Source organism: Felis catus, chromosome B1 (genome assembly GCF_018350175.1).
Source record: "Felis catus isolate Fca126 chromosome B1, F.catus_Fca126_mat1.0, whole genome shotgun sequence".
Classification (NCBI taxonomy): Eukaryota; Metazoa; Chordata; class Mammalia; order Carnivora; family Felidae; genus Felis; species Felis catus.
In genome coordinates this window covers 131,754,074-131,768,077 of record NC_058371.1, presented here as the reverse complement: position 1 = coordinate 131,768,077, position 14,004 = coordinate 131,754,074, and the positions used below count along the sequence as shown (strand labels likewise).

At 36.6% G+C, this 14,004-nt stretch overlaps 1 protein-coding gene across 7 annotated transcripts in view; it reads right to left on the bottom strand.

Moving 5' to 3' along the window:
• FAM13A (family with sequence similarity 13 member A) overlaps nt 1-14,004 on the bottom strand; it is a 347,254-nt gene that overhangs the window by 218,287 nt on the left and 114,963 nt on the right. For all 7 annotated transcript variants that reach the window (XM_045056104.1, XM_045056103.1, XM_045056102.1 and 4 more), the window contains exon 5: nt 5,060-5,213. In XM_045056104.1, the coding sequence (XP_044912039.1) occupies nt 5,060-5,213 (154 nt within the window). The remainder of the gene's footprint in view (nt 1-5,059; nt 5,214-14,004) is intronic.

Below are 14,004 nucleotides of genomic sequence, written 5' to 3'. Positions count from 1 at the left end.
GTGCATTAAACACCGAAGGATGACCTTAGGAAATAATAATGTTTAATTCTGACTGAGAATGAAGAGTCCTCAAAGGAGACTGAAGAAAGGTCAGGGAAAAAAGAAGCAGACAAGAACCATTTAATATTACTCAAATATTTAAAAGAGAAAATTTGATTTGGGGACAGTGTGACAGCTTGAACTTCCAAGTAAAGGCATCTTAATGACATATTGTGAGCAAAAGAGTGGGAGACAGATCATTGACAGCAAAAGGTTTATTTACTTAAGGCAGGAATATATTATGATCAGGCTTTTATAAATTTTAATTTTTTATTTTAGGGAGAGAGCACATGAGCAGGGGAGGGGGCAGAGAAAGAGAATCGTAAGTAGGCTCCATGCTCAGGGCAGAGCCTAACCGCACAACACTGGGATCACAATGGGAGCTGAAATCAAGAGTCGGAAGCTCAATCAGTGGAGCCACCCATGTGCCCCTGATCAGGCTTGCTTTTTAGCCACACAACTCTATCACTGGTAGGAAGGAGATGGGAGGGGAGTGAGCCTGGAAGCAGGATAACAGTTTGAAACTGGGTGCCTGTGATAAGGTCCTATCTAAAGCAATTGTAATGGGTAGACAAGAGACACCCACTCCAAGAGACAGAAGATAGTATCTGAGTCCCTACGGGACTGGTAAAGACTAGAGGAGTTAAGGATAAAGTAAGGATTCTAGTCTGGCAGGCTGGAGGCTGGGAAACTAGGGTTGGAGGGGATAGAACACAAAATTTTGGGTGTGAGGCACCAGCATGGCATTTTCTAGATAGTGGGAAATACAGCTTTACTGCTGTTCTGACAGGACAGGCTTGAGTGATGGTTTCAAGGTCATCAGCAGTATGGTACCTAGAGTAAAAGACAGTTATTCAGGAGAATGTGTACTTAATGAGTGTAAATGAGTCACAGTGGTGATTGTCAGGAGGGTCAGAATGTAGTACTCAGAATCAGATAGAATACTGCAGATACTGCCAGACCTACACCAAGAGCAGTGAGACCTACATTCTTTGTTCTGCATACTATTGGTCCATTCAGTGAATGAATCTTTGGTATTTTGGAACAATTACATCACACTGATATTTTGTACTGTGCTGAAAAATTAACATCTGTGGATGATTTTCAAATTTAACGATTATTAATTTTGGTCTCCTCTGGGCTATATTTGTACAAATCATTTTACAAACCTAAGTACAGCACTTTCCAATTATAGCGATTGTATCAGGTATGATGCTTTTGGTGCAAGAAACAGAATGCTCTGCTAAAAGTAGTTTATATTTTAAGGACCTTTATTTCCCTCATGTAACTCAAAGTCCAGAGGTAGGCATGTTTGGGGCTGGTTCAGCACATCAGCAAGGATGAGGAATCTAGCCTCTTTCCTCCTTGGGCTGCTCACTTCAGTGTGCCAGTGATACATTCATCAAGGGCAAAGATGATGGCAACAGCTCCAAGCATCATACCTTCAGATGATAACATCTGAAAGCAGGATGAAAGAGATGGGCATCTTACTCAAAGGCCTGCTACCTTCTGTTCTTTGTAATTAAAAATTAAAAAAATAATTTACATTAATTAAAATGGATAAACCTTAAGTGTACAGTTGAATGAGTTTTGACAAATGCTTACACCCATATAACCCACATCCCTAATGAGATACAGAAAATTTTCATCACCCCTGGAGAGTACCCTTGGGCATTTTCCTCGTCAATCACAACCACCAGGGCTACCATACCCAGAGGAAAACCACAGCTCTGGTCTCTCCATTCTTTTTTTCTTTAGTTTATTTATTTTTGAGAGAGAGAAAGTACAAGTGAGGAAGAAGCAGAGAGAGAAGGAAAGAGAAAGAATATCAAGCAGGCTTTCACACTGTCAGCATAGAGCCTGATGAGGGGCTCTACTCATGAACCAGGAGGTCATGACCTGAGCTGAAGTCAACCCTGACCTAAAGTCGGACCCTTACCCAACTGAGCCATCCAGGTGCTCCTTCAATCATTCTTTTTAATCAAGGATGACAATCTTTCCCAGAGGTCTTCTGCCTCCAACACACTTTGCCTTACATCTCCCTGGCCAGAACTGTCTCAATCTTCCTTTAAGTCATAACTAACTTAAATCTTAAAGCTAAAGAGGATGGTAGTAAAAACCATTGTGACTCATTCACGGATCCCTTGGAACTGTGGGAGAGGCCCATGTGACCTCAGCACATTGCTGCAGGCCCAAATAAAATGCTCATTTGTTTGAAGCAAGAAAGAAGAGGGAAATGGTACTACACACACACACACACACACGCACACACGCACACACGCACACACACACACATGCACGCACACACATGCACTCACACATCATTCTGTTAGTCTACATACCCAGCCATCCAATATCTGAACTATTTTCCAGCTTTATTTTACTTGCAAATGTGCTAAGTATGTACTCATTTAAGTCAATGATCAAAATACTGAAAATAACACAAACAAATGTAGAGACCTGCCCTAAGTTAACACCAGTCCAAATTCAAAGTCCTTCATCCTGGTCCCATTGCAACCAAACTTACATTTGTCTTGGCCCCAAATCTCCCTAAAGCCCACAAGGATATTGTGAACTTCATTCAATCTTTTATGACTCTGTTCCCCACAATGGGGTACACAGAGGTATGTCGGTGGATACATTTAGTACTTCTTCCCCTTAAAAGCCCATTTCTATACCTTAGTAGTTTCCATGAACCTAAGCTTATTCTCAGCTCACTTTATGTGTCTGTCATTCATGCATACTTATTACTTCTTTTGTGCTGGCCTCTTCTTCTACCTACCTTTCTAAAAGCTGAGCTCATGAGAATGACCAGAATAAGAACTTGTTTCTTTTAGTTACCTTCCAGTTTTCCAATTGTTTAGTATGTTAATGATTTTCATTGTCAGCCTCCCATTTCCTTTCTAATCCAGTATTCTTTTGGTTTGTATCTAATATGTCCCTGATTTTAGGAATTAAAAAAAAAACTGCTTTCTAAACAATGTCCAAGTTCAGATAAAATGGCACTGGCATATTCCATTAAAATCATTACTGCAACTTACATTTCGTCCTTACTGGCTGTAACTAGATTCAGAACATCATATTCCCTTGTAGCATAAGCTACCATCTGAGATGAGACTATCAGCAAGATCAGTAAAGAATGCACCAACTATTTTGCTTTAGCAGAATGATGCTTCCACGGTATAGAAATGCAGTTTTCAAACATGATCTTTATCTGCCTCTAGGCCAGATCTGAAACTTGCATTAGGGAGTAGCAGTCATATTCTTTATCTACCTAAGATACCTGTATTTGACTCCCACAGTAGTTTGTGTGTCTTATTATCTTGTACTCTCATACTAAGTTCTCCACTAGACTTAAATCTAGTAGCTCAATGAGTTCTAGGCAGGGACTCCTTCTATATATTTAAACAGGTGTTGTTTTACTTACACAGCATATAACCTCCTCTTGGCATATTCCAGTGAATGAATGAATGAATGAATATATATATATATATATATATATATATATATATATATATATATATATATATATATCAGCAAGTTTGTCTTGGCATATTCCAGTGAATGAATGAATGAATGAATATATATATATATATATATATATATATATATATATATATATATATATATCAGCAAGTTTGTCTTGCCTAGGAGATCATATTTTTCTATTATATTTTAGGCTTATCTGATTATCTTACAGCTCTAGTTAAAAAGTACAAGTGCTAAAAAGTGTTAATCAGAGATACAGCTGTAGCAAAGTCAATCACTTTTTAATACTTTAAAAAGAGACCTTTGCAAAGTACTCTAGGAGACAGAGGAAGAAATTTATGATGTATTTTTTTTCTATTTAAAAGAGAATTTATTTTAATTTTTTGGTAGCAAGACAGTGTATCTTCTTTCCGTATTTTCTCTGGTGAATCACAGACATATTTTCTCAGCTACTGTGTTGCCTCCAACTTACATTATTATTGTATCTCATCATTTTATCTATGTATTATTCTTCCCTTCTTTCAAAGTTTAAAGTTCTCTTTATCAGTTTGGCAAGATTCCAGATAGAGGCATTCCTCTCAGATGTACTATAGTCCTTATAAGGAGTCTGGATAAGAAAAGCTAGTTTTTGGTTTTCTTTTGCTTTTTTGGTAGAGTGCTACTTGATACTCATTACCTTTTATTTCTTCTTCAAAGTCATGTTCTCAACTGGAAGAAGGGATGAAAATACCTCTTCAATGACCAAAACAAGTGTCTTGGGTTTTATCAGTCATTGCCATGTAAATCAACAAGTATAATGCAGTCTGTAAAGGTGATAAGTCTCAGGAAATCTCCTAAGGGAACCTCCCATATCCATTCCATCATGATTTGCCTCAATATAAGTGAGAAAGAAATATGATCCCTCCCTGGGAGGATTTGGCTTGGTTTATTGTCGGACTTTCTTTAGAGACCTACTTACATTTCCCTAATGTGTAAAGGATAGGTTATAAATTATCGGCCAATGTATAAAAAGATGGAGATAGTATTGTTAAGGATTCCTTTACAGCTTATAAAAATACTTTGCTTTACTGATGATAGTTGCCAGGGGATACATATGTGGGACTTAAAATCTGAAGGTGAACTTGAAAGTGTGCCAGACACAAGGGAAATAAAAAGACAGTAACATTATCTTCAGGAATTTGCCATCTACTCAGTAAGCTAGCACTCCTAACACAGCTATAAGCACATATCTCTGCTGTAACACCAGGCTTCCATAAAAATCAACCAGAGCACTGGGCCTACATAAGTGATTTTGAGATGATTTTACAGTGGCAGGGAAACATGAATTCACAATTATTCTCCAATCTTAGAAGAATATAGATCAGTTAAATACTTGACACAGAGATTATATTTCATAAACAAAATTCAATAAACACAGGAATAATAATCTAAGTTACACCCATGACATTTTTATGACAAAGAATGATCTATATAAAATGTCTTCCATTCAAAATATAAGCAATACTGAAGATTATATACCAAAGTTACTTACTTTTACTATGATAATCCTAGCCATGTTTTCACATCTCTGGTTATCATTTCCTGTATACTCTACTTCAAACAAGGTATCATAATTTTCTAGTAATTTAGCCATTATCTTGTTGCAGATGTCTTGTTCTTTCATGCCTTCAAGCCCAGGTGGCACACTAGAAATAAGGAGAAAAAATGAGAGGACTTACTTTGTAAAAACAAAAATGCCAGTATAGTTGACTCAGGCATATATTTTAAAATCTCCTGTATGATTGATCAGCCTTCTTAGAAGGACACATGGGATTTTCAACAAGCTCTATGGTGACATGTATGATGTTGATGGGACAACTGGCAAATTCCCAAGATCTGCATCAGTAGCTTGTGCTGGCTGAATAAGAAAAGTACATGTTGTTTAGGAAGAAGGTACAGGTTAACATAGGTGCCATAATTCTTTGTATATATTAGAAATTGCTACACATAAGGTAACATTTATATATAACAAATATATAATTTCACATGTAACATTTATATAACATTTGTATATAATGATATAATATTTGTATAAGTATATCATTTATAAAATGATAAAGAAATATTATCAGAAAAAAATGTTTTATCGTGACAGAAATTGCTGCAGAAATAATAGCAACACAAAAAGGTTGCTTAGATAATGCACAAAAGTACATAAAAATATGAATACTTCTGGAAAAAATACTGATACTATTGAAGCTGAGTGATGGGTATATGGAAAATGTGTTATACTACATACTATTCCCTCTTCTTTTGGGTATGTTTAAAAATTTCCATAATTAAAAAAATGTAAAAAAGATCTTCTGAATGCAGAAGACAGAATAAGGTAGCAAGACAAGGTACAGATTATGAATATCTCTTTAGTAACAGGGACAAATGACAGGGTTAGTAGTCAGAATCGATAAGAAAGTAAACTGAAAAAAAGAAAAGACAAATGACAGGAGTTGAAAAACTCATAGAAAAAAACAACCGGACATCAATAATCTTATGCAAAGATACTTAATCTCATTTAATAACCAGTGAAATGCATTTAAAAAGCAACACTGAGACATCAATACCCACTTATATTAGTTTTCAGTGGCTTATGTTACAAATTATCATACAATGTTGCTTAAAATGACAGAAATTTATTCTTTCATAGTTCTGGAGGCCAGCAGATTGCAATCAGTATCACTGGGCAGAAAGTAAACTACCAGCAGTGACACACTAGCTGGTAGCATTCCTTGCCTGTGATTTCAATCTTCAATCAAGGTCAGCATGTTAAAATTCTCTCTGTTTCATCTTCACATGGCCTTCTCTGTGTGTTGAGTCCAGAAACAAACCCACACTTTTATGGTCAATTAATCTATGATAAAGGAGCCAAGAATATAAATGGGGAAAGAATATTTTCCTTTAATAAATGATATTGGGAAAACTGAACAGCCATATGCAAAACAATGAAACTTGACCACTACCTCATACCATGCACAAAATCAAATTAAAATGGATTAAAGATCTGAATGTAAGACTTGAAACCATAAAACTCTTATAATTTATATTTTGTAAACTGTAAACATGTGCTGCTTTTCATTAAAAATGATGGATGATTCAGAGAGCAGAACCAAAACCAAAACCAAAACAAAACTAAAAAACAATAGGGTAAGGTTGAAAACCATGGAGAAATATTTCCAGGACTTGAAACCTAGTCAAGAGATTCCCAGCATTAGATTAGATCCTGATATTAGAACTGCCATTGAGTCAAACAGAAAGTAAAAGAAAAAAAATTAAACTACATAAAAACAAATGAAAATAAAAACACAATTGTTCAAAAGCTTTGGGATACAGCAAAAGTGGTTCTAAGAGGGAAGTTTATAGAAATACAGGCCTACTTCAACAAGCAAAAAACATCTCAAACAGCCTAACATACCCATATATGCTAGAAAAAGAACAAACAAAACCTAAAACCAGCAGAAGGAAAAAAAATAATAAAGATTACAGGAGAAATAAGTGATATAGAAACTAAAAAAAGAATAGATCAATAAAACCAGGAGTTGGTTCTTTGAAAAAAAAACCCATTAAAATTGATAAACCTCTAGCCAGACTTATCAAGAATAAAAGAGAAAGGACCCAAATAAATAAAAGCACAAATGAGAGAGGCTAAACAACCAACACTCCAGAAAGGCAAAGGATTATAAGAGAATATTATGAAAACCTATATGTCAACAAATCGGACAACCTAAAAGAAATGGGTAAATTCCTAGAAACATATAATCTCCCAAGAATGAAGAAGAAAAGAAAATTTGAACAGACCTATTATTACCAGAAAAGAAATTAAATCAGTAATCAAAAAACTCCCAACAAACAAAAGTCCAGGACCAGATGGCCTTACAGGCAAAATCTACCAAATATTTGTAGAGTTAATACCTATTCTTCTTAAACTATTACAAAGAATAGAAAAGGAAGGTAAACTTCCAAATTCATTCTATGAGGCCAGTATAACCCTGATACTCAGGCCAGACGAATATACCACACACACACACAAAAGAGTACAGGCCAATATCCCTCATGAACATAAAAGCAAAAATTCTCAACAAAATACTAGCAAAAAGAACCCAACAACAATTTAAAAAAATCATTCACCACAATATAGTAGGATTATTTCTGGGTTGCAAGGGTTATTCAATATTCTCAAATCTATCAATGTGATACATCACATCAATAAGAGGATAAGAACCATATGATGGTTTCAGTAGATGCAACATAAAAGCACTTGACAAAGTACAGTATTTATTCATGATAAAAAAACCCCAACAAAGTAGATTTAGAGGGAACATACCTCAAAATGATAAAGGCCATATATGAAAAACCCATGACACTTCTGAGTGGGGTATCAGCCTGGCTCAGTCAGTAGAGAGTATGACTCTTGATTTCAGGGTCTTAGGTTGAGAGAGAAAGAGAGAGAGAGAGAGAGAGAGAGAGAGAGAGAGAGAGAGAGAGACAGAGAGACAGACAGACTTCTGAAAAACCCAGAGCAAATATCATCTTCAATGTGGAAAAAGTGAGAGCCTTTCCCCTAAGGTCAGGAACAAGATCAGGATGTCCAATTTCACTACTTTTATTTTACATAATACTAGAAGTCCTAGTCACAGCAATCAGACAACAAAAAGAAATAAAAGGCATCCAAACTGGTAAAAAAGAAGTAAAACTTTCACTATTTGGAGATGACATGATACTATATAGAGAAAACCTGAAAGACTCCAGCTGAAAAACTGCTAGAACTGAAACACAAACTGTACATTCTCAGGATACAATATCAATGCACAGAAATCTGCCCCATTTCTATACACCACCTGTAATGAAGCAGCAGAAAGAGAAATTAGGAAAACAATCCCAATTACAATTGCACCCAAAATAATAAGATACCTAGGAATAAACCTAACCAGAAAGGTGAAAGAACTGTACTCCAGAAACTGATAAAACACTGATGAAAGAAATTGAAGATGACACCAAGAAATGGAAAGATGTTCCATGCTCATGGATTGGAAGAACAAATATTGTTAAAATGCCTATAATACCCAAAGCAATCTACGTTTTTAATACAATCTCTATCAAAATATCAATAGCATTTTTCACAGAACTAAAACAAAGGATCCAAAAATTTGTATGGAACCACAAAAGACCCCAAATAGCCAAAGCAATCTTGAAAAAGAAAAGCAAACCTGGAGGCATCACAATTCCAGACTTCAAGGTACATTGCAAGTTCTATTACAAAGCTACAGTAATCAAAATAGTATGGTACTAGCACAAAAAATACACACATAGATCAATGGACCAGAACAGAAAACCCAGAAATGAACCCATGACTAAATGGTTAATCTTCAACAAAGCAATAAAGAATATCCAATGGGAAAAAGATGGACTCTTCAACAAATGGTGTTGGGAGAACTGGATAAGAACATGCACAAGAAATGAAACTGGACCACTTTCTTAAATCAGGCACCAAAAAATCCTCAAAGTGGATTGAAGACCTAAATGTGAGACCTGAAACCATAAAAATCCTAGAAGAGAGCACAGGGTAATTTCTCTGACACTGGCTACAGGAATTTTTTTCTAGATAGGTCTCCCAAGACAAGGGAAACAAAAGCAAAAATAAACTATTGGGACTCATCAAATTAAAAGCTTCTGCACAGTAAAGGAAATAACTAAGAAAACAAAAGGCAACTTATGGAATGGGATAAGATACTTGCAAATGACATATCATTTGATAAGGGATTAGTATCCAAAATATTTAAAGAACTTATATAACTCAACACCCCAAAACCAAATATCCAGTTAAAAAATGGGCAGACGACATGAACAGATATTTCTCCAAAAAAGACATACAGATGGCCAAAGACACATGGAAAGATGCTAATCATCACTTTTCATCAAGGAAATGCAAATCAGAACTACAGTGAGATATCACTTCACACCTGTGAAAATGGCTAAAATCAAAAACACAAGAAACAACAAGTGTTGGTGAGGATGTGGAGAAAAAGGAACCCTCTTGCACTGTTAGTGGGAATGCAAACTGGTATAGTCACTCTGGAAAACAGTACAGAGGTTCCATGTAAAGTGAAAAATAGAAGTATCCACGATCCAGCAATCACAGATCATCAAAATATATGAAGAAAAAATGAACGGAATATAAGGGAGAAATACACAGTTCTTCAATAGTTTACTAGTTCAATACCCCAGTCACAACAATGGGTAGAAGAGACAGATAGAAGATAAGAAACAGAGGACTTAAAAAACAAACCAGCTACATCTAGCAGATGTATACAGAATATTTTACCTGACAACAACCAGAATAATCACTTTTCTCAAGTGTATTATAGCACATTTTCCCGGATATACCATATATTAGGCCATAAATTAAATCTCAATACATTTATTTTTTTCCATTTATTTTTATTTTTTCAATATATGAAGTTTATTGTCTAATTGGTTTCCATTCAACACCCAGTGCTCATCCCAAAAGGTCCCCTCCTCAATACCCATCACCCACCCTCCTCGCCCTCCCACCCCTCATCAACCCTCAGTTTGTTCTCACTTTTTAAGAGTCTCTTATGTTTTGGCTCTCTTCCACTCTAACCTCTTTTTTTTTTTCTTCCCCTCCCCCATGGGTTTCTGTTAAGTTTCTCAGGATCCACATAAGAGTGAAACCATATGGTATCTGTCTTTCTCTGTATGGCTTATTTCACTGAGCATAACAATCAACACTTCAGTCCATGTTGCTACAAAGGGCCATATTTCATTCTTTCTCATTGCCACGTAGTACTCCATTGTGTATATAAACCACAATTTCTTTATCCATTCATCAGTTGATGGACATTTAGGCTCTTTCCATAATTTGGCTATTGTTGAGAGTGCTGCTATAAACATTGGTGTACAAATGCCCCTATGCATCAGTACTCCTGTATCCCTTGGGTAAATTCCTAGCAGTGCTATTGCTGGGTCATAGGGTAGGTCTATTTTTAATTTTCTTTTTTTTTTTTTTAATTTTTTTTTCAACGTTTATTTATTTTTGGGACAGAGAGAGACAGAGCATGAACGGGGGAGGGACAGAGAGGGAGACACAGAATCGGAAACAGGCTCCAGGCTCTGAGTCATCAGCCCAGAGCCCGACGCGGGGCTCGAACTCACGGACCGTGAGATCGTGACCTGGCTGAAGTTGGACGCTTCACCGACTGCGCCACCCAGGCGCCCCTATTTTTAATTATGTGAGGAACCTCCATACTGTTTTCCAGAGTGGCTGCACCAATTTGCATTCCCACCAACAGTGCAAGAGGGTTCCCGTTTCTCCACATCATCTCCAGCATCTATAGTCTCCTGATTTGTTCATTTTGGCCACTCTGACTGGCGTGAGGTGATACCTGAGTGTGGTTTTGATTTGTATTTCCCTGATGAGGAGCGACATTGAGCATCTTTTCATGTGCCTGTTGGCCATCTGGATGTCTTCTTTAGAGAAGTGTCTATTCATGTTTTCTGCCCATTTCTTCACTGGGTTATTTGTTTTTCGGGTGTGGAGTTTGGTGAGCTCTTTATAGATTTTGGATACTAGCCCTTTCTGATATGTCATTTGCAAATATCTTTTCCCATTCCGTTGGTTGCCTTTTAGTTTTGTTGGTTGTTTCCTTTGCTGTGCAGAAGCTTTTTATCTTCATAAGGTCCCAGTAGTTCATTTTTGCTTTTAATTCCCTTGCCTTTGGGGATGTGTCACGTAAGAACTTGCTACGGCTGAGGTCAGAGACGTCTTTTCCTGCTTTCTCCTCTAGGGTTTTGATGGTTTCCTGTCTCACATTCAGGTCCTTTATCCATTTTGAGTTTATTTTTGTGAATGGTGTGAGAAAGTGGTCTAGTTTCATTTTTCTGCATGTTGCTGTCCAGTTCTCCCAGCACCATTTGTTAAAGAGGCTGTCTTTTTTCCATTGGATATTCTTTCCTGCTTTGTCAAAGATTAGTTGGCCATACGTTTGTGGGTCTAGTTCTGGGGTTTCTATTCTATTCCATTGGTCTATGTGTCTGTTTTTGTGCCAATACCATGCTGTCTTGATGATGACAGCTTTGTAGTAGAGGCTAAAGTCTGGGATTGTGATGCCTCCTGCTTTGGTCTTCTTCTTCAAAATTACTTTGGCTATTCAGGGCCTTTTGTGGTTCCATATGAATTTTAGGATTGCTTGTTCTAGTTTCGAGAAGAATGCTGGTGCAATTTTGATTGGGATGGCATTGAATGTGTAGATAGCTTTGGGTAGTATTGACATTTTGACAATATTTATTCTTCCAATCCATGAACACAGAATGTTTTTCCATTTCTTTATATCTTCTTCAATTTCCTTCATAAGCTTTCTATAGTTTTAAGCATACAGATCTTTTACATCTTTGGTTAGATTTATTCCTAGGTATTTTATGCTTCTTGGTGCAATTGTGAATGGGATCAGTTTCTTTATTTGTCTTTCTGTTGCTTCATTGTTAGTGTATAAGAATGCAACTGATTTCTGTACATTGATTTTGTATCCTGCAACTTTGCTAAATTCACATATCAGTTCTAGCAGACTTTTGGTGGAGTCTATCGGGTTTTCCATGTATAATATCATGTCATCTGCAAAAAGTGAAAGCTTAAGTTCATCTTTGTCAATTTTGATGCCTTTGATTTCCTTTTGTTGTCTGATTGCTGATGCTAGAACTTCCAGCACTATGTTAAACAACAGTGGTGAGGGTGGACATCCCTGTCGTGTTCCTGATCTCAGGGGGAAAGCTCTCAGTTTTTCCCCATTGAGGATGATGTTAGCTGTGGGCTTTTCATAAATGGCTTTTATGATCTTTAAGTATGTTCCTTCTATCCCAACTTTCTCGAGGGTTTTTATTAAGAAACGTTGCTGAATTTTGTCAAAGGCCTTTTCTGCATCGATTGACAGGATCATATGGTACTTTTCTTTCATTAATGTGATGTATCACGTTGATTGATTTGCGAATGTTGAACCAGCCCTGCATCCCAGGAATGAATCCCACTTGATCATGGTGAATACTTCTTTTTATATGCTGTTGAATTCAATTTGCTAGTATCTTATTGAGAATTTTTGCATCCATATTCATCAGGGATATTGGCCTGTAGTTCTCTTTTTTTACTGGGTCTCTGTCTGGTTTAGGAATCAAAGTAATACTGGCTTCATGGAATGAGTCTGGAAGTTTTCCTTCCCTTTCTATTTTTTGGAATAGCTTGAGAAGGATAGGTATTATCTCTGCTTTAAACGTCTGGTAGAACTCCCCTGGGAAGCCATCTGGTCCTGGACTCTTATTTGTTGGGAGATTTTTGATGACTGATTCAATTTCTTCGCTGGTTATGGGTCTGTTCAAGCTTTCTATTTCCTCCTGATTGAGTTTGGAAGCGTGTGGGTGTTTAGGAATTTGTCCATTTCTTCCAGGTTGTCCACTTTGTTGGCATATAATTTTTCATAGTATTCCCTGATAATTGTTTGTAACTCTGAGGGATTGGTTGTAATAATTCCATTTTCATTCATGATTTTATCTGTTTGGGTCATCTCCCTTTTCTTTTTGAGAAGCCTGGCTAGAGGTTTATCAATCTTGTTTATTTTTTCAAAAAACCAACTCTTGGTTTTGTTGATCTGCTCTACAGTATTTTTAGATTCTATACTGTTTATTTCTGCTCTGATATTTATTATTTCTCTTCTTCTGCTGGGTTTAGGCTGCCTTTGCTGTTCTGCTTCTAGTTCCTTTAGGTGTGCTGTTAGATTTTGTATTTGGGATTTTTCTTGTTTCTTGAGATAGGCCTGGATTGCAATGTATTTTCCTCTCAGGACTGCCTTTGCTGCATCCCAAAGTGTTTGGATTGTTGTATTTTCATTTTCATTTGTTTCCATATATTTTTTAATGTCTTCTCTAATTGCCTGGTTGACCCATTCATTCTTTGGTAGGGTGTTCTTTAACCTCCATGCTTTTGGAGGTTTTCCAGACTTTTTCCTGTGGTTGATTTCAAGTTTCATAGCATTGTGGTCTGAAAGTATGCATGGTATGATTTCATTCTTGTATACTTATGAAGGGCTATTTTGTGACCCAGTATGTGATCTATCTTGGAGAATGTTCTATGTGCACTCGAGAAGAAAGTATACTCCATTGCTTTGGGATGCAGAGTTCTAAATATATCTGTCAAGTCCATCCAATCCAATTTATCATTCAGGGCCCTTGTTTCTTTATTGACCGTGTGTCTAGATGATCTATCCATTTCTATAAGTGGAGTGTTAAAGTCCCCTGCAATTACCACATTCTTATCCATAAGGTTCCTTATGTTTGTGAGTAATTGTTTTATATATTTGGGGGCTCCTGTATTCGGCGCATAGACATTTATAATTGTTAGCTCTTCCTGATGGATAGACCCTGCAATTATTATATAATGCCCTT